The sequence below is a fragment of the Pseudorca crassidens genome, chromosome 2 (assembly GCF_039906515.1).
Source record: "Pseudorca crassidens isolate mPseCra1 chromosome 2, mPseCra1.hap1, whole genome shotgun sequence".
Taxonomy (NCBI): Eukaryota; Metazoa; Chordata; class Mammalia; order Artiodactyla; family Delphinidae; genus Pseudorca; species Pseudorca crassidens.
This window is the reverse complement of record NC_090297.1, coordinates 95,195,790-95,218,068: the sequence shown is the minus strand read 5'-3', so window position 1 is coordinate 95,218,068 and position 22,279 is coordinate 95,195,790. Positions and strand designations below refer to the sequence as shown.

The 22,279-nt window shown below is 37.0% G+C and overlaps 1 protein-coding gene across 1 annotated transcript in view; it reads right to left on the bottom strand.

Annotated features, from left to right (window-relative positions):
* Positions 1–22,079, bottom strand: part of STXBP3 (syntaxin binding protein 3) — a 54,393-nt gene extending 32,314 nt beyond the window's left edge. Inside the window, exons 1-6 of the mRNA XM_067727105.1 lie at positions 21,918–22,079; positions 11,784–11,833; positions 11,086–11,167; positions 7,745–7,821; positions 4,794–4,872; positions 3,433–3,533 (exon numbers count right to left, since the gene is read on the bottom strand). Coding sequence (XP_067583206.1) covers positions 3,433–3,533; positions 4,794–4,872; positions 7,745–7,821; positions 11,086–11,167; positions 11,784–11,833; positions 21,918–21,966 — 438 coding nt within the window. The 5' untranslated portion in view covers positions 21,967–22,079. The remainder of the gene's footprint in view (positions 1–3,432; positions 3,534–4,793; positions 4,873–7,744; positions 7,822–11,085; positions 11,168–11,783; positions 11,834–21,917) is intronic.
* Positions 22,080–22,279: the final 200 nt, after the last annotated feature.

Here is a 22,279-nt window from a genome sequence, read left to right as displayed (position 1 = left end):
TCCCAGAATGAAGAGGATGTAGAGCAAAGCCCCAGTCAAACCAAAATGGACACTAACGTGAAGGAGAAATAAACTTTGTTGTTGTAATGCACTGTGATTTGGGGAGTTGTTACCACAGCTTAAATTAATCTTAGCTATTATCTAATACTCTAATGAACCAAATACAATTTTGGAGCTGGTTTTCATTCTATACTCACATCTTCCTTTTCCTTCCTTCTCCTTCCCCCACTTTCCATCACCACCATGACATGTTCCTTTAGACTATTACTAAATGCTTTCTTCATCTCTATGACCCACAATCAGCTCCTTAAATATAGGAACTCTCCCCCCACAACCTCCATCTACTTTTCTTCCTAAATTATAGCCAGCTTAGCTCTGTTTCTACCTAGATACAATCTAGCACCCTCTCCACTAACTATACCAGACTTTTTGTACTCCCTGAGGTCAACTGTAAACAAACTCCCTTATATTCTTTAATGCTTTCCATCTAATTGCCCTAACGTATATGTGACAGCATTAATTACCTTAAACCCTTTGAAAGGGAAAGAGAGCTTTCTTTAATCCCTTTGACTCATGGATTCAGGAGGAGTCAACTACTCTCCTCTCTATGAAACTTCGAAATATGATGAATGTCCAACTTCTCTTCTTCGGAAGACTATCATTTCTGACTTTACCAATTTCTCCTCAACGATCACCCAACTTCTACTTTTCCTTAAAGACTTTAGGACTTTTCTGTACCAGCCCATTTTCTGCTATCACTCTTGATGGAACCTGGTGCCTCCTACAACCTGGTCCCAACCTACCTACAGACACAGCCTTATCTATCATACCATCACCCATTATAATCCTTATTCCTGCTGCTCCCCTGCACTTTCCTGCTTCTGTATCTTTGCACTCACGCTATTCTCACTTCTTAGAATATTTCCTCCCTCTTCATTACTACCTTACGAAATTCTATTTTTCAAGTGTTTTCTCATTTTCCTAGTAAGAATTAATCTCCTCTTTTGGCAGACTATGAGCTGCCTCCTAAAAAACCATTGTTCCCTTACTTTTCAGTAATCATACCAATTATTTGGGGTAAGCAGCCATACGCTCAGCTAAAAGACTACATTTCTATTTTCCATGCACTTGGGGATTGCCATGTGACTAAATTTTAGCTAATAAGATATAAATGAAAATGTACTTCCTTCTTTCTCTCCTTCATCCTCCTTCCTCAAATGAGAACATAATAATTCTACAGACATCTTGGATCATGAGGGCCATCCCTAAGAGAACAGGCCCCTGACAATTTTGTACAGCCAGCATACTGGACTTATATAGCCCACTTCCTGACTTTTTGTATATTAGCAAGAAATAAATTTCCAACTTGGTTAAACACTGAAAGTTTAAGTTGTCCTGTTATATGCAGTTGAACCTAATCTTAACTGATATTGTTTTGAAGATGCGTAATACTTTGTATCTCTTTCACAGCTCTCGGATGAGGTGGGGCACATATCTTGATCATCTTTCCATAGCATACTCTTTGCATCTAGAAGACAATGTCCACAGCACATGCTCTTGATAAACGCTCACATAGGCCTTTGCTTACAGCTCAAAGCAGTTAGCAGTATTTCATTTATATCTTCACTTGCAAACAAACAAAAGGTCACAATACAAAACTGAGAAAATTACAATTTTCACTGTAATTTCCCCATAACAGTTAAATTTATTAAGTAAACTCCCTTAAGATATTTATCAAGGAAGTAAATTAAAAGAAAAAACTTTTTAGGGGAAAAACATAGCCAACAGATAGGAGCTTAAATAATCATAACATTTTGCAAAGACTGGTAAGTAGAAGAGTCTCATGAGATTTGTCTATACACACAAAAACAAGTTATTTCCATCAGCCATCAAATTAGTCAGATATATACACAAACCTCTCCTCCATATACAGCAATTATTGAAATTTACTGAATTCTGAGGCTAAAACCGTATTTATCTTCTGTGCGGCAAGATGCTCTGGACACATTTGTAATATTTTTCACACCGCTATTTAATCCCACAACATTTTAGGATGCCCATTTTCACTCTACACTGAACTTACATATCATATGAAAAAGAATAAATCTAAAGGTAACCTTTGGAAAACAGTTTAATGTTAAGCAGATATCTTAAAATTTTACAAACTTGATTATGGTCTTTCTTTGTCAAAAACAGCAACAGCTTAGGGACTTCCCTGGTGGTCCAGTTGTAAAGAATCTGCCTTCTGATGCAGGGGACGCAGGTTTGATCTCTGGTCGGGGAACTAAGATCCCACATGCCACGGGGCAACTAAGCCCACACGCCACAACTAGAGAAGAGAAAACCTGCATGCCACAACTAGAGAGAGAAAAACCCACATGCCACAACTAGAGAGAAGCCCGGGCACCGCAAAGAAAGATCACGTGTGCCTCAACGAAGATTCCATGTGCCACAACCAAGACCCGACGCAGCCAAATAAATAAATAATATTAAAACACACACACACAAAAAAAAAAAACCAAAAAACCCAGCAACAGCTTAAAAGAAAAATTCATTATCCAGGACCATTCTATTTCTTAAAATATTGACCTTAGAGTTCCAAACAACAGTAAACTATTTCAATTCTATGAAATGTTGGAATCCAAACACAGAGAACAGAGCTAAACAATGCACTAGCTGTGTGATTACGGCAAGTTACTTAACCTCTTTGATTCCCCCATCTTTAAAATGTAGATAGAATTATCATCTGTTCATAGGGCTATTGTGAAGATTACATGCATACATTTATGTAAAGCATTTAGGAAAGTGACACAGAGAAAGTACTATGTGTTTGCAATTATTAATTGAAGGCTCATTAACTATTCCAAAGGCAAAACAAATCTACAAAAATCCTTCATTTTATAAATTAAATAATAGTTTATATAACATTATGTAAAAAGTTTACTAAAGAACTTTGTTTTAATATCACAAATGGTTACAGAAGCGTAAAGTATTTATCTCTTTGGAGTCATTTAACAAACATTATGCTAAAAATCTTCTGGTTTCATAATCTGATAGGTCTGTAAACCTTGACACACACAGGACTTAGCGGGAGATACGAAATTTAAGTCCACTTTCATTATTAATGTTATATTCCAATTTAGTACTCATGCTCCTCCCTTCATCAGAGGAAATATTTATTTGTGGATTGTTCAAACTTCACCAAATATATAATATATAAAACATCTTTAGGATAAACCTTATTAACAAATAAGTTCATAAAACTGAATTTTAAAATCCATTATAAACTAAACTTAAAAATAAAAGGCATTTGGGTCTTCTGAGCACAAGCTGCCCATTCACCTTGCTTGACCCTTGTAACAAACCTTTCTCTGCTCAAAAAAAAAATTGTTTTAATAAAAAATAAATTAAAAAAATAAAAATAGAAAGTACCTGAGATTCAAGTGGAATGAAGGAAATATTTATTTCTTTACATCTTCTTATTGTCTTGGAGCAAGAAGCCTTAATTTTGTTAAAGAGACTATCAGGGCAAACTGAGAGGGAAAAAAAAAACAAAATCAAAGCATATAGCTGCATTTAAATTTTCCTTCTTTTGAGTAAATCATTCCAACATCCAAGATATTTATTTTTTATATATAATTACTGACTTTCACAAAGTAATTTTACTATGAGGACAGAGATAATATGTAAATACTGTTTTTTCACTTTATAGAACAGATGCATTCTAGTAATAAGGGCTGTAATAGAAATTCCACTTTCCCCATTCATATCCACCGTAACCTAAGATATATTTCCTTAGAGAGCTGCTAATACAGCAAACTAAAATTGTTAGGAAGGAAAATCAAGTCCAAACTAAGGACTTAATAAACTTTCACAGGACTTTCAGAACTTCTTAGGAATTTATACTACTTTTCTAAATCTACCATTAAGAGCAGCCACACCACACAAATTTTTAATTTTTCCTTGAATTACAGGATATCCTTTAGTGTCAGGAAATTCTAAACCTCTAAACTAGTAAGTTCTGGACTTTAGAACCTTTCTTTTCCCCTCTCTTACCTAACTGCTTATATAGTTTCACTAAAACTAGGTTGGAGTATCAACCACTGGCTTCTGCTGTCTTTTAACATGTTGTTCTTTATCCTCAAAATGCCTTAAATTAAAAGAGGCTTCATACTCATTAAATTTTATCAATTCCATAAACATGAATTTCTGTATAATAAGGTTACTTAAATGACAAATACTTATGATATGGCCTTATAAAAATTGCAAGCTACTACTAGGTATGAGCTAAATAAAAATTTACAGGAAAAATAAAAATTTACAGGAAAAATAATATAGAAAGCTGCTTTTTATTTGAATGTACAGCATAGAAAAAGAAATGTGATAGGTTTTCTCGCTTAATATTAGCAAACAGATGGCAGTTTCTTCAGTGCATCTCCCAAAGGGTCTTATTTTTTTATTATATAATCAAATCCCCAGTTGAAACTTTTATTTAAAGAAGAATTCTTCCTGTTATTGGCACAGAATTTGAGGGATAGCCCTCTCCATCAACCCCCTCACCCCTGTACACCAGCAAAAATGACTATCTTTTGAAACTAGTTTGGAATGATTTAATTTTCTATCACCTTACCATGAATTAGCATAGAAATAATCTTATATTTTTAGATTCCTTCTAACCTAATTAGAACAAACAATAAATAGAAAGCACTAGTACTAAAATAGCATTACAAGAAATACTTCATAATTAATAGGATTTGAAATAATGAAGCAATAACTTTTACAAAGCTACTTACAGTCAGTGAAGTAGATATACGCTGCTTTGTATTTGTTCTCCGATTTACTTCCGAAATCACGTAAAAAACAGTCTACAGACTTAAAAAAGGTTAGGTGTTAATATACATTTTATCAAATACTAATTTAAATATGCTATCTTTTGAAATAACTAAGATTATTTTGATGATAAAGTAAAACCTTAACTGTCAAAAGATTAATTTATAAACTGATTTTTTAAGATGCTATGTTGTCTAGCCAGTTATAGCTAGAAGCATAGTAAGTAGTAGGGTAAAATGTATGAATAGAGTGCTGTTTTGGTGACAAGGAGCTCTAGGAATGGTCAAGTGACTGAGAAGCTGAAGCAACATAAAAGACAAGACCACTGGAAGATAACAGATCAAGGAATTGAGAAATCAATGAACGTACTGAAAGTATTACCTACAGGGAAAATGAAACCATCCAGACTATGACTGGTGAACTGCTGAACAGACTGACAGTGAGCTAGGAGCTAAAATTGTCAAGGGGGATTAGAAAGAAAAAGCCAAAGGCTGGCAGACTGCGAAGAGGAGGGAAAGCAGGTAATATAGTCTAATAGTATTTGCCTCTATGCTGGTAGTTTTAAAGATACAGTAGCCTGAAAGCAAAAATGAAGAACAAACAATTTAATTCTCTCTCATCCATCTGTTCCTTTTTCTCCTCCTGCAACTCCTAGAACTAGTATATTTCTGTTAGAGCTCATGAATCTATCCTGCAAGTCTCTTATCCTTCCCCTCATGATTTCAATGATTGTTTTTTCGCTTTGAGATACTCCATTTTTATCTTTTAGACTATTAATTCAAATTTCCATAGTGATTATCCTCTTCAATTAACTCTTTAACTGAGAAAATACACTTCTGAGCTTCAGAAAGTTTATGTGCTATACCAGACTCTTCTTAAGTGTACTATTTTTCTGTTCTGGTTATCATTCTTCCCTCCAAGCCCCTATACGTTGCTAGACGTGCCCTTTTTTTCATTCTTACTAAACTGTCTCTCTCTGGCCACCTGACCTACTTAGATGTGTGGTTGCTTCTCTTTGTCAGCTCACTTGAAGCTTAGGTTTAGTTGTTGGAGTATCCTAAATAGAAGCAGTACCATAAGAAGAGGAAGGCGAAGAGGAAGGCAAAGAAGTTTCTCCTCCTGAGGGCTGTAAGTATAAAAGCAAAAATCCACCCAACTGACCTTTCCCCTAGGGTTCACAGATCTCTTATACATAAACTCTTCCTGAAATCTGTCATTTTATGACCCTTGCTTGGGAACTCTCTGATGCTGGTCTCCATGTGCTCACCCAGCCCCTGAGGAAGGATATCTCACACCAAGTTTCTCTACAAGTACCCAAGGAGACCAAGGCCTCACATACACCCAGAGGCCTATAGAACCCAAGAGCTAATTGATTCAGGACAGGAAGAGAAACTGGAGTTTGTTGTGGTAGATAAAGGAGTCACATTCAGGTATCATTTTCTTTAAATCCTTTGATACTTTATTGAATACATAATTTTGTATCCTGCTTTTGTCACTCACATTAAAAATGAACATTTATACAGATCATTAAAATTTTCTAGAAACCTCATTTTCAATGGCCACATGGTATTTCATACCAGTATTTGTTTTTTTTTTTTTTTTTTATAATTTTTTTTTTTTTTTTTTAAATTTTTATTTTTTGCAGTACGCGGGCCTCTCACTGTTGTGGCCTCTCCCGTTGCAGAGCACAGGCTCCGGACGCACAGGCTCAGAGGCCATGGCTCACGGACCCAGCCTCTCCGCGGCATGTGGGATCTTCCCGGACCGGGGCGCGAACCCGTGTCCCCTGCATCGGCAGGCGGACTCTCAACCACTGCGCCACCAGAGAAGCCCTCCAGTATTTGTTAATGCTAAGAATTTATCTGGATATCTTTATTGCTTTTGAAATTTAGTTTGACAATTTATTTGATTTTTTTTTTACAATAAACTCCAAGATTCAGAACGTTTCAAGGTTCTTGATACAGCGAATTATTTTCCAAAAAGGCTATATTAATCTATACTCCCACTAGCAGTATATAGTAGTTTCTACTCCATTAACCATTGATAATGGGTATTGACAGCTAGAATAGGATACATAGATAAATAAATAAATGTCTACATATACACACTTTTTTTTAATCCCTCTGCCTATTTAGTAGGTGAAAATGGTGCTTCCTTCATTTTTTCCGATCATGAATTTTATCTTATAAAATTATATTATGGATAAGATATAAAACGTCATTAAAATCCACCAGCAGCCAATATGTAGAGACCATATAGTAAATGTCTGGGTTTTTCCCTACTGTCTGCTCTGCTAGAGTTAGAACAAATAAAACTGGAATTGCCAAATTAACATTCTTATTCTAAGAATAAGCCAAAGGATGTGTTGGAAAATGCATTCTCAGATACTATACAGAATAAAGGAATTTGATACTTTATATGGCTCTACAGTTTTGGCTTTAAGTATGAATTAAATCATGGTTAGATTATAAAGAAATACCTTTCCCATAAAAAATATATATATACATACATATACGCATATATACATACATATATGTGTGTACACCCATACATATATGTATACTATAGGGAAGTCACTAAGATAAATGAAAGATTAATCCAAGACCATTTCTTTTACATACATTTCCATCCTCCTAAAAATTATGGTTGAATAGAAACTGCATGGGTACAAATTATTGACAGAAACTGTATCATTTTATATAATTAAATTCTGCTTTAACAGACGGGGAGAAAGGAATTCTTTCACTTAAATATTCTCATTGAGAAGAATGCAAATGAAACAATCTTCTAACACAGGGAGACTCTCCTAAGCATCTAATAAAGGACATTTTATTACTTTGAATTTTCTAAGAGAAAATCATGTCAATGGTGAAAATTTTGAAGAACATACTTTTTAAAGATTCAAAACACTCACCTTTGATGTTGGAGAGATAAAATAAAGAGCTTTCATTTGTCTGACAGGTTCTCGATTCTTATAAATATTCTCCACAACTAACCAAAAAAAAAAGTCATTTTATATAACCAAATATTTATAAACTTGAAACAATTTTTAAATGAAATTCACTGTACTTCTTTATTTATAATAATATAGAAACACAATTGTATATCCTGGGCTTAACATTTTCTTTGTCTTCACTTGAAAAATTAAAAAGTCCTGAAAATGTGTCTTCCCTAAACTCTGGGCTAAGTGCTCATCATGAGAAAAAAAGATAAAGCAGCTATTTGATAGCTAGGTCTACCAGCATAAGCAATCAACATGCCATGAAGAAACCAAGAAAATGCATTTAAAATTAAAATATGTATTTCTTTGGGCTTCCCTGGTGGCGCAGTGGTTGAGAGTCCGCCTGCCGATGCAGGGGACACGAGTTTGTGCCCCGGTCCGGGAAGATCCCACATGCCGTGGAGCGGCTGGGCCCGTGAGCCATGGCCGCTGGGCCTGCGTGTCTGGAGCCTGGAGCCTGTGCTCCGCAACGGGAGAGGCCACATAGTGAGAGGCCCGTGTATCGAAAAAAAAAAATGTATTTCTTTAAAAAAATATTCTACTATAGTAATAGAAAATATAATATCAGAAATCAGGCTAAGCATGAATTATCTGTTAAACCTCATAATAATCCTTTATGTATTTTACAAATGAGGTAACCGAGGCTTAAAAAATTTAAGAAACTTATCCAAGTTACACAGTAAGAAAGAAGAGACAGGATTCCAACCCACATCTGTCCAACTCTAGAGTCTAAGTTTTTAACTGCTATAACATTCTTTAAATAAATTGCCAATTAACTCTTTTTCTTTTAAAACCACACATTAATATAAATCATTTTTCAACAATGAAGTATCACCATAATTGAATCAATTATATTTTTATTATTGAAATTAAGAACTTTATAAATAACTAATATAAAACAAAGTGAATTTAAAACTAGTAAGCCCTAAATTGTCAAATTAACTATGAAGGCTATATTAAAACAATACTAACTTAAAGTATCATTCTACAAATCAAGAGAACCATCTTTCAAGATTCACGCTGGCAAAGGGCCTAGAAAGAATTTAAAACATTAATCTGACATGCAAGGAAGGCTACTGTTGGACTTCTCTTTTAAATATGATGATTCATTTTCTCATCCCTAAATTTATACTAGTATAGTATAGGTTTATCATAGCTTCTTTTAAAGAGGATATCAAATAAGATTTCCGAGGAAATAGTTAATTTTATTTTTATCTCCACTCCCAACAATTGTAATTTCACCTTTAAAAGATTATGGTTAAATCTGTGTTAATTTACTTTTATTGCTTAGTGCCCCAAATAAAGTGTCTTACAGTCATCTTATGCTGTACATACTATGTATTATGTTTGGAGAGTAACGTACATGTTAAAATGTTGTAATATGATTTAGAACACAGACTTTGAAAAGATTCTGAAATGTCTGGTTATCAATAGCAGAAAGTGCCACTTCTTCAATTCACTGAAAAGTGGATATCTATTAAATGATAAAAAAGGAAAGGTTTTTATGATTATTCCTATAATAGTGACAAAGGAATAATCTAATTCCAAGTCTATTTTTTTTTAAAGGTTTTTACTTGACTTTAGTGGAGACACTGAGGTAGCATCCCACGTGTATTTTTTTCTCATGTTTTTTAAAAGTTCCAAGACACACTGAATATTTTCACAAATGACCTGAACGCACACAGAAAGTCTGATCACTGAACGGCCAATGCAGGTGAGCTGATGTGGAACTCAAAAGAAATGTGCCATGTTCAAGTTAGTAGATATGATTATGATTAAATCAGAGCAAACCTAGGTGACTGGAGGATATTGAGAACAATCCACAGCAATACGCTCCATGATATACAGTCCTATATAATACTTCCCAAAAAAGGCTTCTGTGGTCAAATAAGTTTAGAAAACTGAATACTATACCTATTCACAGGGGATCCACATTATCTGCTAGCATATAAAAAACTCCAAAAAAGTCCTAAAGAAAACTGGTTAGCTTTGTTAATGCAGTTTCCCAAACTAACGTGGCCACAGAGTCCTTTCCTTGAACAATATCAATCAACACTGAACACACAGTAAGAAACAATGGTCTATAAAAATTCAATAAAACCTCCTTACAGTGCAAAATGGTTCTGTAGCTTCATAGTGCTGTACACATATTATCAAATGGTTCTCTAACTGCACATCAGAGAGACTCTGGGAATGTAACAAAACTTAAGTAGCTTAATCAATATTACACTTATCTAGTTAGTAGAAAAATCAAGGCTTTAATCTTCTAATTTCTAGTTCAGAGCTTAATTTTCTACTGAAGGTCATAAAGACCACAAACTGAATATGTAATCAACAATAAAAGATTATCTTATTAATAAATATCAAAAAGTAAACATTGCTAAATTTTTTAGGTAATCCTCTCATTCTACACAATGCTCACACTTTCTTGAATACTGGGTGTACTTTTGAACCTCACAAGTTAGGAGTGACAGAGGATACAGATATTATACTAGAATCCAAAATATAAAAGAAATATATTTGACTTTGAGTCCCAGTTTTCACTTTACAAATCGGGGTATTAATATCTGTCTTTAAAGGGCTGTTATGAAGGCAAATTTAAATAGATGAGTTAAAGGATGATGAGTTATATAGATGATGATATGATTAGGAATGGTACAAGATATTGGTATTCTCTCCAAAATGTAAGAGAAATTAAAAACTCATTAACACAATCCTGCCCAGTGGAAGACAGCAACTGTGGTAGTGTGATTTTTTTCCCATAATCCCACACGAAAGCTAATTTAAATTTACAATTAATAGTCTCATTTCTAGGTAATAAAGAGAAACGTATACACTTGTAAATATGTACAAAAGTTGATTTTATGACATAAATCTTACTATTCATTTAAAAACAATACATGAAAACCACAAACATTCATCAAAATACTAAGGTAAACCTAGTGCATCAGCATACAAAACTGTAACAAATACATAAGAATAAAAAATTTGAAGAACAAACTCAATAAGGCAACTTAGTCTTGGTTAGGGGTGCTTAATTATATGTCTCAGCTGAGGGAAAAAACTCTGACTTACAGAGGTTATTCTGAAGATTCACAAAGAAAATAATGTCCAGTGTAATTATTATGGCTAGAATTACTAAAAAAATAAAACATAACCCCCTGAGAAACACAATTACTACAATTTATTAATACTTCAAACTCTCCCAATCATAATAAGAAAAGTTTTTCATGATGAGTATTTGTAACACTTACCAGTTATACCCTCTGCTAGAAGATCTGTCATTTTGCAACACGATGCCAAAAGCTTAGTGGTAAATTCATCTAGAAGCATTATCTTAAAATGAATATAAATTAAGAAATACTATCAGCATTTGACTGCCAAGAATTCACAAAAGACAGAATTTAATGCATTAAACCTACTCAAACTTATAAACTTTTTATAATATAAAATTAAAATATGAGGACAGTGGGCAAAATTATCTCAATTCATTTAACTTGCATGACCTAGAAATTTATTTCTTCAATGTACGGACACATGATATTATACATAAGTAAGCAAATAGAAATATTTTCATTTTGAAGCAGAGAACTTGCTCATTTTAAATGTATGTTAACATCAAATTTTCTTAAAATTATAAAATGCCACTTGTAGAATTATAATTGTTCTAGGCACCATTTTAAGCATTTTACATGGATTAATTCATTTAATATTTACAACTACCCTATGAGGTATTTCCATCCCCATTTTATCGATAAGGAAACAGGCACAGAGATGTCAAGTAATTTGTTCAAGAAGCCACAGCTAATAGGAGGTAAAGCTAGGATGTGAACACAAGCAGTATGGTTCTAGACTCTACACTTTTATAGAAGTATAATAAGTAAAATATATAGAAGTCTTCAATAAAGGCTTCTAGCTTCATGCAAATTCTATGTGAGTATGCAAATTCTACCTTCCATTCGCCTTCTTTCTTGCAGTCATCAAACACTGTTGCTTTTATCTCTGCAAAGAAAAAGGGAACTATTTAGGAATTTTAATCAACAGTCAGAATAACTACTCAAAAGGTCCAAGATGGCTGGGGAAATATCAACTGGAATTGCTCAGCTACATAAAAAGCACATTCACATGTTAAACTCGAAGTAAAAATCCAGTTCTCTTTAATACATAACCTATATGGTACATTTAAACTGTAATATATTTTTAATCTTTGAGAATAAGAATATTATTAAAAAGGCTAGGGACTTCCCTGGTGGCGCAGTGGTTAAGAATCCACCTGCCAATGGCAGGGGACATGGGTTTGAGCCCTGGTCTGGGAAGATCCCACATGCTGTCGAGCAAAAAGCCCGTGCGCCGCAACTACTGAGCCTGCGCTCTAGAGCCCATGAGCCACAACTACTGAAGCCAGTGCACCTAAAGCTCGCGCTCCTTAACAAGAGAAGCCACCACAATGAGAAGCCTGTGCACCACAATGAAGAGTAGCCCCCACTCAACGCAACTAGAGAAAAGCCTGCGCGCAGCAGCAAAGACCCAACACAGCCAAAAATAAATAAATAAATAAAATTTTTAAAAAGGCTAACATATTTAATTATATAAACATATCTGGAAAATATTTCTGAAAGTATTAGCTCACTTGGTTTTTCCTATTTACTTAAATCCTAAGTAAACAAGATGAAAACAAGAAACTGGGACTTCCCTGGTGGTCCAGTGGTTAAGACTGCACTTCCACTGTTATGGGGCAAGGTTCGATCCCTGGCTGGGGAACTAAGATCCCACATGCCACCATGGCCTGGACAAAACAAAAACAAAAAACCCACAGGAATAGCCCTAACTGGCCCATTGCTAAATTACATCTGACAATCAAAACTAGATAAGTTTCTTCCTGATTTACTACAATTTTCAAAAATGTGTCACAGCATTAGGATACAAATATTCAGAATTTATTTATAATCAGTAAATATTTATTAATGCGTTCCTTGCAATGATTTTCAAAATTAATGTAAACATATATTTTAAATTACTAAATAAAATACACAGAGGCAATTCACACAAATACCTGTTATTCTACTTTGTAAGATAAAAATTTCCCACATTTAATGTTTTATTAATTCTCAGTTAATTTTGAAAACTGTAGTAACACATAAAATAAAATTAAATGTAAATTACAGTAACTCTTGTTTATCATTAATTCTTTTTTTTTAATTTATTTATTTTGTTTACTTTTATTTTTGGCTGTGTTGGGTCTTTGTTGCTGCACACAGGCTTTCTCTAGTTGCGGCGAGCTGGGGCTACTCTTCGTTGCAGTGCGCGGGCTTCTCATTGCGTTGGCTTCTTGTTGTGGAGCACGGGCTCAGTAGTTGTGGTGCATGGGCTTAGTTGCTCTGCGGTCTGTGGGATCTTCCCGGACCAGGGCTTGAACCTGTGTCCCCTGCACTGGCGGGTGGATTCTTAACAACTGCACCACCAGGGAAGCCCCATTAATTCTTGATAATGAGATACTTATATAATTCATTTAAACTTTTCTATTTCTTAATTTATATTTAAGTTAATGCTTTTGGAAATTTACCAACAAGTTTTTGGCACCATGTTAAAAAATGACATGTCCAAGCAGAGGGTATATTTAATAAGGGTTACTGACACTCATCATACGAATTGTGATCTGAAAGGTTTTATTGTGATTGAGAAGGTGTGGAAGTGTTAAGATATTAAGAGGCTTATACATGTTTCTGGGAAGATTATGATGTTATATAGATTTATGGGAAAAGCCTGAAGTATTTAACCATAATTTAAGCCTAAAGTAGTGGATTCCGGTACTCTACAGGCAAAGAGGAAGGATTTCCTCAAGTAGCACTGAGGCACTGAAACATTATGGTACTTCCCTTTCTAAGCTTGCTTTATTCCTGTATACCTAAAACAAGCTGAAAATCAAAGACATTTTGCTGATTTTTGCCGAATTTATGTCTTTCTCTTAGAAATGAATGCTCATGGAATTTATGATGGAGCAGACTGAACAGCTCCCTAGCCGAACTCATTCCAGTCTTTACCACCTTAGAAACTGCACTGTCACATATGGCAGAAACTAGTCACATGTGGCTACTGAGCACTTGAAATATGGTTAGCCTGAACTGGGATGTCCTGCAAGTATAAAATACACACCAGATTTCAAAGACTTGGTACAAAAAGAAATTTAAAATATCATTTTGTATGTTATTTACATGTTTCAATGATAACATTTTGGATAGATCAATTTAAACAAAATATATTTTAAAAATTAATTTCATGTTTTTTACCTTTTTTTTTTTGATTTGGCTATCAGAAAACTTTAAGTAACATATGTGGCTTGCCGTTATTTCTAACTAGAATCTGAGGATACCTTAGAATCTGAGGATACCAAGCCAGTCAGTGTTAGCATCTCAAAAATGATAAAGAGATAACTAGTTTTGTGGACAGAGATTAGGGGCATCCATGAAAAGTGATGTGGTTACAGGTAAAATGTGTTTGGAGGAGTCAAAGGAAATCACATCAACTAATATGACAGAACTAAAAAGGTATTTCCTCTAATTATTAATGAGAATTATTTAACCTTATAATCCATTTCTCTTGCACCCTAAATATGGATACATCCCAAGAGTCAATTCTCTCACTTTTGCTCTGCTTGTTCTATACTCTTCCTCAGAGACCATACTCATCATCAAAGTATCCTCTAACAGATCTGTCTTTTAATTTTCCCCCAACTTTATTGAGATATAATTAACATATAACATTTTGTAACTTTAAGGTATACAATGTGTTGATCTGATACACATATACTGCAATATAATTACCTCTGTAGTGTTAGTTTACACCTCCATCACCTCACATAATTACCATTTCTTTTTTGAGGTGAGAACGTTTAAGATCTACTCTCTTAGCAAATTGCAATTATACAGTACAGTACTGTTATCTATAATCACAATGCTGTGCATTAGATCCCCAGAACTTACTCATCTTCTAACTGGATGTTTGTTCTCTTTGACTAACTTCTCCTTATTTCCCTCAACCCCCAGGAATCCTTCAATTTTCCACAAATCCTCATCTCTCCTTGGACTTCTTTCCATTACACAATACAGGTTTAAGCACCTATGTGCCTCAAATTAAGATTAAATGCCCTAAAAACTGCTCTAGACTTCTCCATTTCTATGAGTTTTATTGTCATTTTCTTTTTTCTTTTTTTTTTTTTTTTTGCGGTACGCGGGCCTCTCACTGTTGTGGCTTCTCCCGTTGCGGAGCACAGGCTCCGGACGCGCAGGCTCAGCAGCCATGGCTCACTGGCCCAGACGCTCCGCGGCACGTGGGATCTTCCCGGACCGGGGCACGAACCCGTGTCCCCTGCATCGGCAGGCGGACTCTCAACCACTGCGCCACCAGGGAAGCCCTATTGTCATTTTCTTAGTCATAGTCATCAGCTATTTCCTCTTTCCTCCATTTTCTAATCATTAGGCTGTACTGATTGTTCTTTCTGGTGACTGCCGCTGTCACCAGCATTGCCTTGATTCTCATCATCTCTCACTGAACTACTGCAATAATCTCCTGTTTGGATTTCCTGCTTTCTACCTCCAACCCCTTTACCTTTTCCAATCCATTTTTCACACTGTTGTCAGAGTCATCTTCCTGAAGCACAGCCCTGTTATATCAATACCCACCTCAAAATTCTCTCAAATGCTCACTGTTACCTACCTAGAATAAAATCTAGACTCTTACTATTCAACATCCTCCATCAACTGGCCTCCACCTAATCTCTAAATTAATCTTCCACCAGTCCAGATGGTCCCCAATTAATGACCTATTAATACCAATTACTCTATGTTTGCTCCTTCTGTTTCTCCTATATATAAAAGGAAATGTATTTAAAACTGTAACACCAAAGAGGATGTGAAAACACTTAAAGGAAAAATAAAAGAACTAACAAAGTAGTGTATAGCATCAGCAATGCCAAGGTATACTTGTACAACTATCTTCAATCACAGAGAAACTAATAAACCTGATAAATATGCAAGAAAAACTGATTTGTCTGGAAAACAGGAAATGAACAGGTAAGAATCTTTATAGGTAATCCCAGGGGCCTGGGGCAGAGGTAAAAGTAATACTCATTACTAGTTGAATAAAAACAGATTGACCTGCGCTTCCCTGGTAGCACAGTGGTTAAGAATCCACTTGCCAATGCAGGGGACACATGTTTGAACCCTGGTCCGGGAAGATCCCACATGCCACAGAGCAACTAAGCCAGTGCACCACAACTACTGAGCCTGCACTCTAGACCCCACGCGAGCCACAACTACTGAAGCCCGCACGCCTAGAGCCCATGCTCTGCAACAAGAGAAGACACCGCAATAAGAAGCCTGAGCACTGCAAAAAAGAGTAGCCTCCGCTCACCACAACTAGAGAAAGCCTGCGCACAGCAACAAACACCCAACTCAGCCAAAAATAAAAATAAATAAATTAAAAACAAAAAACAGATTGACCCGTTCATGGGAAAGACCACTTAGAGCTTTCAAGGTTTATTATTTAAAAATTTTATGAAACGGGACTTCCCTGGTGGTCCAGTGGTTAAAACTTTGCCTTCCAATGCAGGGGGTGTGGGTTCGATCCCTGGGTGGGGAGCTAAGATCCCACATGCCTCGTGCCAAAAAACCAAAAAACATAAAACAGAAGCAATATTGTAACAAATTCAATAAAGACTTTAAAAAAATGGTCCACATCAAAAAAATCTTAAAAAAAATTTATGAAATATGAACAATATGAAAACTGGACTAGTATAAGACCACCTAAATATATACAAAGGCAAATATTAAAGCAATTATTTCTAGGTAGAAATTTAGTAAATTCTATATTTATTCTTCAAACAAATACTTTATAATTAAAAGTCTGAAGGGGGACTTCCCTTGTGGTCCAGTGGTTAAGAATCCATGCTCCCAATGCAGGGGGCCTGGGTTCCATCCCTGGTCAGGGAACTAGACCCCACATGCTGCAACTAAAAAGATCCTGCATGTGGCAACAGAGACCCCGAGTACCGCAACCAAGACCCGGCACAGCCAAATAAATAAATATTTTTTAAAAACCCAACAAGCAGTCTAAAGTGTTCCTTTCTTAAACATAAGGGTGGAAAGGTAAAAAGCCACTGCTATAAAATTGCTTGATGGCAATGTAAGTCAGAACAGTAGTTACTCTGGGGTAAAGGGTGGAATTTGGCGTTGGAAGAGTTATGGGGTGCTTAGAAACATTCCATACCTCAATCTAGGTGGTAGTTACATGAATAAAAATTTATCCATCTAGGACTTCCCTGGTGGCACAATGGTTAAGAATCTGCCTGCCAATGCAGGGGATACGGGTTCGAGCCCTGGTCCAGGAAGATCCCACATGCCGTGGAGCAACTAAGCCCATGTGCCACAATGACTGAGCCTGTGCTCTAGAGCCCGTGAGCCACAACTACTGAAGCCTGTGCACCTAGAGCCTGTGCTCCACAAGAGAAGCCACCACAATGAGAAGCCCGCGCACCACAACAAAGAGTAGCCCCTACTCGCCACAACTAGAGAAACTCCATGTGCAGCAACGAAGATCCGATGCAGCCAAAACTAAATAAGGACTAATAACTAACTAATAAGGACCTACTGTATAGCACAGGGAACTCTACTCAATATTCTGTAATGACCTATATGGGAAAAGAATCTAAAAACAAAAGAGTGTATATACATATATGTACAACTGATTCACTTTGCTGTACGCCTGAAACTAACACAGTATTGTAAATCAACTATACCCCAATAAAAAAAATTTTTTTTAATGTGTCCATCTGCACATTTAGCATTAGTGCACTTTACACTAGCATTATACTTAATGAAAACTTTAGGAACAAGAAAATGACTTCCTTTCAGCACTGTTCTAGTAAGTCCCCAAAATGCTGATGACTGCTGTTTGAGAAGGAGGAAAAAAAACCTTTCAGCTTTAGTAGCTCACCACTGCTACAGCATGTCTGAACAATTTAGCTCCAACCTACCTTTTAGTCTTCATCCCCCTATTTCTTGCAACAAGTACTCTGTACTCAGACAAAAGGAATTATTCCCTCTTCCATAAACAATCACATACTTTCACATCTTTGGGTCTTGGCTCAGATTTCCCTGTCTGGCAAAATCCTACCACCTTTCACTGTTACCTCCTATTTGGAGTCTCCCCTGATCCACTCGCAGAGAGGAAATAATTCCTTTTTCTTCTCTTCTCCCATGAAACTTCTTCATGCTGCTAATATAGCACTTAGTACCTATGTACCTGTCTCCTCCCACTGAATTGTAAACTCCAGGAGGTCAAGGAGTATGCACCTAGAATAGTGGGCGGCACAGGGTAGTCAATAAATACTGATTTAAAAGAATACATGACTCTGCAAATATCCAAAAAGTAAAAGAAGAGAATTTTTCTCAACAAGATAAACTTAAAGAAGTGACCAGAATGAAAAAAGACATAAAACAAAGATAATTGATCAAAACAAAAAACAAAAAAATACATTTTATACCTGCCTATATTGGCATAAATAAGTTCTCAAGGAATTTATAAGAAACCTGAGTGGTTGTCTCTGGCAAAGGAGTCTGGGGTCTGGGTAGGGATGAAGATTAATTTTATTTTACAGTCTTTTCTGTTATCAAACTTTTTTGCCACATCAAGGTATTTAAGAATGATTAGGGCTTCCCTGGTGGCGCAGTGGTTGAGAGTCCGCCTGCCGATGCAGGGGCCACGGGTTCGTGCCCCGGTCAGGGACGATCCCACATGCTGTGGAGCGGCTAGGCCCATGAGCCATGGCCGCTGAGCCTGCGTGTGCTCCGCAACGGGAGAGGCCACAACAGTGAGAGGCCCGTGTACCCAAAAAAAAAAAAAAAAAAAAAAAGAATGATTAAAATTGTTAATTACAAAGATTTCAAAGGAGGAGGAAAAAGTTATGTTAATGTCAACTGTTTAAAAAAAGGAAGTCACAAAATGACAAATAATAAAAAATATATCTGAAGCTATATAAGAACTAGAAGAAAAATGTGAAAAAAAACCCCAAAAAGCTTATGATTTAATGTGCAAAGAATTGGCTCAGATAAATACATTTGATTACTTTTATTTGTAATTTTACTAGGTTCATTTTCTCTAACATTTCCTCTAAAATATACAAGGTGAATTACAGACATCAGACTATTGTTTATAGACAAGAAAGAAAATAGGCTATACTGAATAAGGAAAAAAATGTCGTAGGTGGCTTCAACTTGCTTTATGGTCGATTTAATTACTATTGTTTTGCTGTGTGTTTTTCAAATAAAGTTCATCAAATTTTTATTTAAAATCTTTTATCAGTGATATTTTTATTACCATTCCCCCCCCGTAGCAAAAAGTGGCAAATGAGCAATACCAAGCACTAGAAACTTTTACTGATTTTAAGTATGGGAATTAGTTTTGTAAATAAATGTAGCCCTTTGCATTCAAATATTAAATTTTTAAAAGAGGTTTTAATGTGGTCCCTAAAGGCTGATTCCTTCTCATGTTTTAGGCCTCAGCTCAAATGTCACCTACTCAGAGAAACTTTTCCTGATCCACCTACCTACAACAGTCCCTTTCTATATATAGATATCACAGACTGAAATAATCATGTTTATTCTTTGTTTATATACTTATTTTCTATTATTCCACACTTGAATGCAAGATTCAAGAAGGCTGGGAACTTGCCTGCCTTCTATTGCTGTATTCCCCTAGGAATTCAATAATATTTATTGAATAATGGAAAATTACAAAACTGATCTACTGTTTTCTTTTCCCCACTTTTTACTTTTCACAAGCATTATTATCCATTGCATTCTGCCAGGGCCTGTTTGGAATTTAAAGCTCTAGAAGAGGGCTTCCCTGGTAGCGCAGTGGTTGAGAGTCCGCCTGCCGATGCAGGGGACACGGGTTCATGCCCCGGGCTGGGAAGATCCCACATGCCGCGGAGCGGCTGGGCCCGTGAGTCATGGCTGCTGAGCCTGCGCGTCCGGAGCCTGTGCTCTGCAACGGGAGAGGCCGCAACAGTGAGAGGCCCGCGTACCGTAAAAAAAAAAAAAAAAAAAAAAATACTGTAGCATATGTTTCAGTACTTCCTTCTTTTTTATTGCCCAATAATATCCCATTGTATGAACATAACCACATGTTATTTATCCATTCACCAGTCCATGGCCATTTGGGTTGTTTTTGACTTTTTGTCTATTAAGAATTATGCAGCTATGATAATAGGTGTATCAGCTTTAACATCTGTTAAAGAGATAATAATTCTTATTGTTTTGATATTTGTAAAGAATAGTGCCTGGCACAGAGTTATGTTCAAAAAATATTAATTCCTTTCTCCCTACTTTACAGGTAAATTGAAGGTTAAGTTATTTATCTTTCTAACCTGACCTAACTATACTACCTTCAACCTAGCAAAACCTTTTCCCAAATATATGATTCTCCCTGAGGAGATTCCTCCATCATTTCTTTCAGACTTTCTCACCTTTTGCTAACAGAACTCAGAGGCTCCCACTTCTCTTTCTCTCTCTACTTTAATTAAACTAAGTGCTGAATGAATATCATCTTATCTTTTAGTTATGTTCCTATTTCCACAAAAATTCGAAGAACTATTTTTTTTAATCTGTATAACACTTCCTTCCATTCAGTGTCCCCTCTTCTTTATCTTACGCTCCATGTAGGTATCCTGGTGCTACCTCAAGTTAACAGCACAAGACGGAAATTTTGTTACCTGTAAACGCTCCCTCTTGCCTAGTTTCCATGCTATCAATACCGAGGTTACGATCATTAACCTTTTTTTTCTGATAAATGCTGATGTTAAGGACCATCTTGGAAATTATACAACACAATTCATTATCCATTTTCAAATAAATGTGTTTAAATGCCACTGTGATTTTAAAATATTACCAAACCTTAAAAGGGACCCATGTAAATTCTGAAAAACAAAATGCTAACCTTATAATTATCCAATTAAAAAAATTTTCATAACTTTTTCCCCCTTCTATTTATACCCTTGTTTTTAGTATGTTAAGCAGTATTCCAGTTACCGATTTGGAGTTTTAATTTTACACAGGAACTCTGTGACTCCCATAATTTTGTTAACTCAGTCACTATTTCTGTTCCTTGCTCAACAAGCTGGAGCCAGAAATACTAATTAGATGTTACCCCTTTCTACTACTAGACCATAATTACTTTGAGCCCAGCAATGCCAAACAATGATGGTTCTTCCTGTTTGGTTCTTGGCGGTTTCATTCCTTCTCTAAGCTGGCAGACCTAGGTGTGGAGTGATATTTATGAAAGTCGTAGATGATACAGCACAATGGCAGAATATCAGTAACCAGTAAGTATTGTAATACAGTCCTAGCAGAAGGGAGTGGCTCCGAGAGTGGAAAGGAAGAGGTGAAGGTGCAGATTGGCCCCGAGATTTAATCACGCCGATGGTCCCTTCTCAAGAACGCTTTAGAAAGTGGGTTTTTCTAGAAGGGAAGAAGGGTTTGTTTAACAGTGAGGTTTTCTTTTTGTGTTTTTAAAGGACAAGCATTGTAAAGTACGGTTAGTAAAACTCTCGCTGATACTAAGACGAATAAACAGAGTAAGCAGTCTTGGAAAACTCAAGCGTGGGGAGAAGGGGAGGGGTGGGATAGAGAAACAGCGCTCAGACTGTCTCGGGTGGAGAGACATCGCCGACTGGTGGGGCCCCGGAGGCAGCGCAAGCGAGGAACCGCGCAGGGGCCGCGGGCGGAAAAGCCGGGCCCAGGGCCGCTCACGCAGGGCGGGGTTTAGGGGCCAGAGCCCGGCCGAGCCAGCCCAGAGGGTGCCGGACGCCTGCGAGAAGGCCGCGTCCTCCCGCACCCCGCCCATCGTTGGTGCTGCCAGAACGAGGGCTGGGAAGGAAAGAAGGAAGAAGTGCTAACATGGACGTGGGAGCCAAAGCAACGAGTGCCCGTGGCGGCTCCCCAAGAGACTGCTGGTCTGGGGCAGGAAAGCAGGGCCCGGCGCCGCGGCCTCCTGGCCTTCCCTCTCTCAGCCCCTGTCCCACCGCACTCACTCTGCCACACGATGCTCTTCAGCCCCCGGTCCGTCACCGGAGGCGCCATCTTCCCAAACACCGCTGAGGACCAGCCGCCGCCTCCCACTCGCAACCCACTTCAGCTGTTAGAGGGGGTTCGGCCGGGCCCCGCCCGTCGCTGAGGGGAAGGCCCCGCCCACACCCACGGGCCGCGCCCTCCGGTGACGTCACGGGCGTCCGTAAGGGGATTCCCGCCTACCCCTGGACTGAGGCTGCGCAGTGCGGGTGGAATCTCCGTGGGCAGTTGCGCGCCCTCTAGCGGGAGGCTGTCAACCGAATTTCGACGTCCTGGGACGTCAGAAAGCGAAAGCGTACCGACGGGTTGTGAGCTAATACCATCT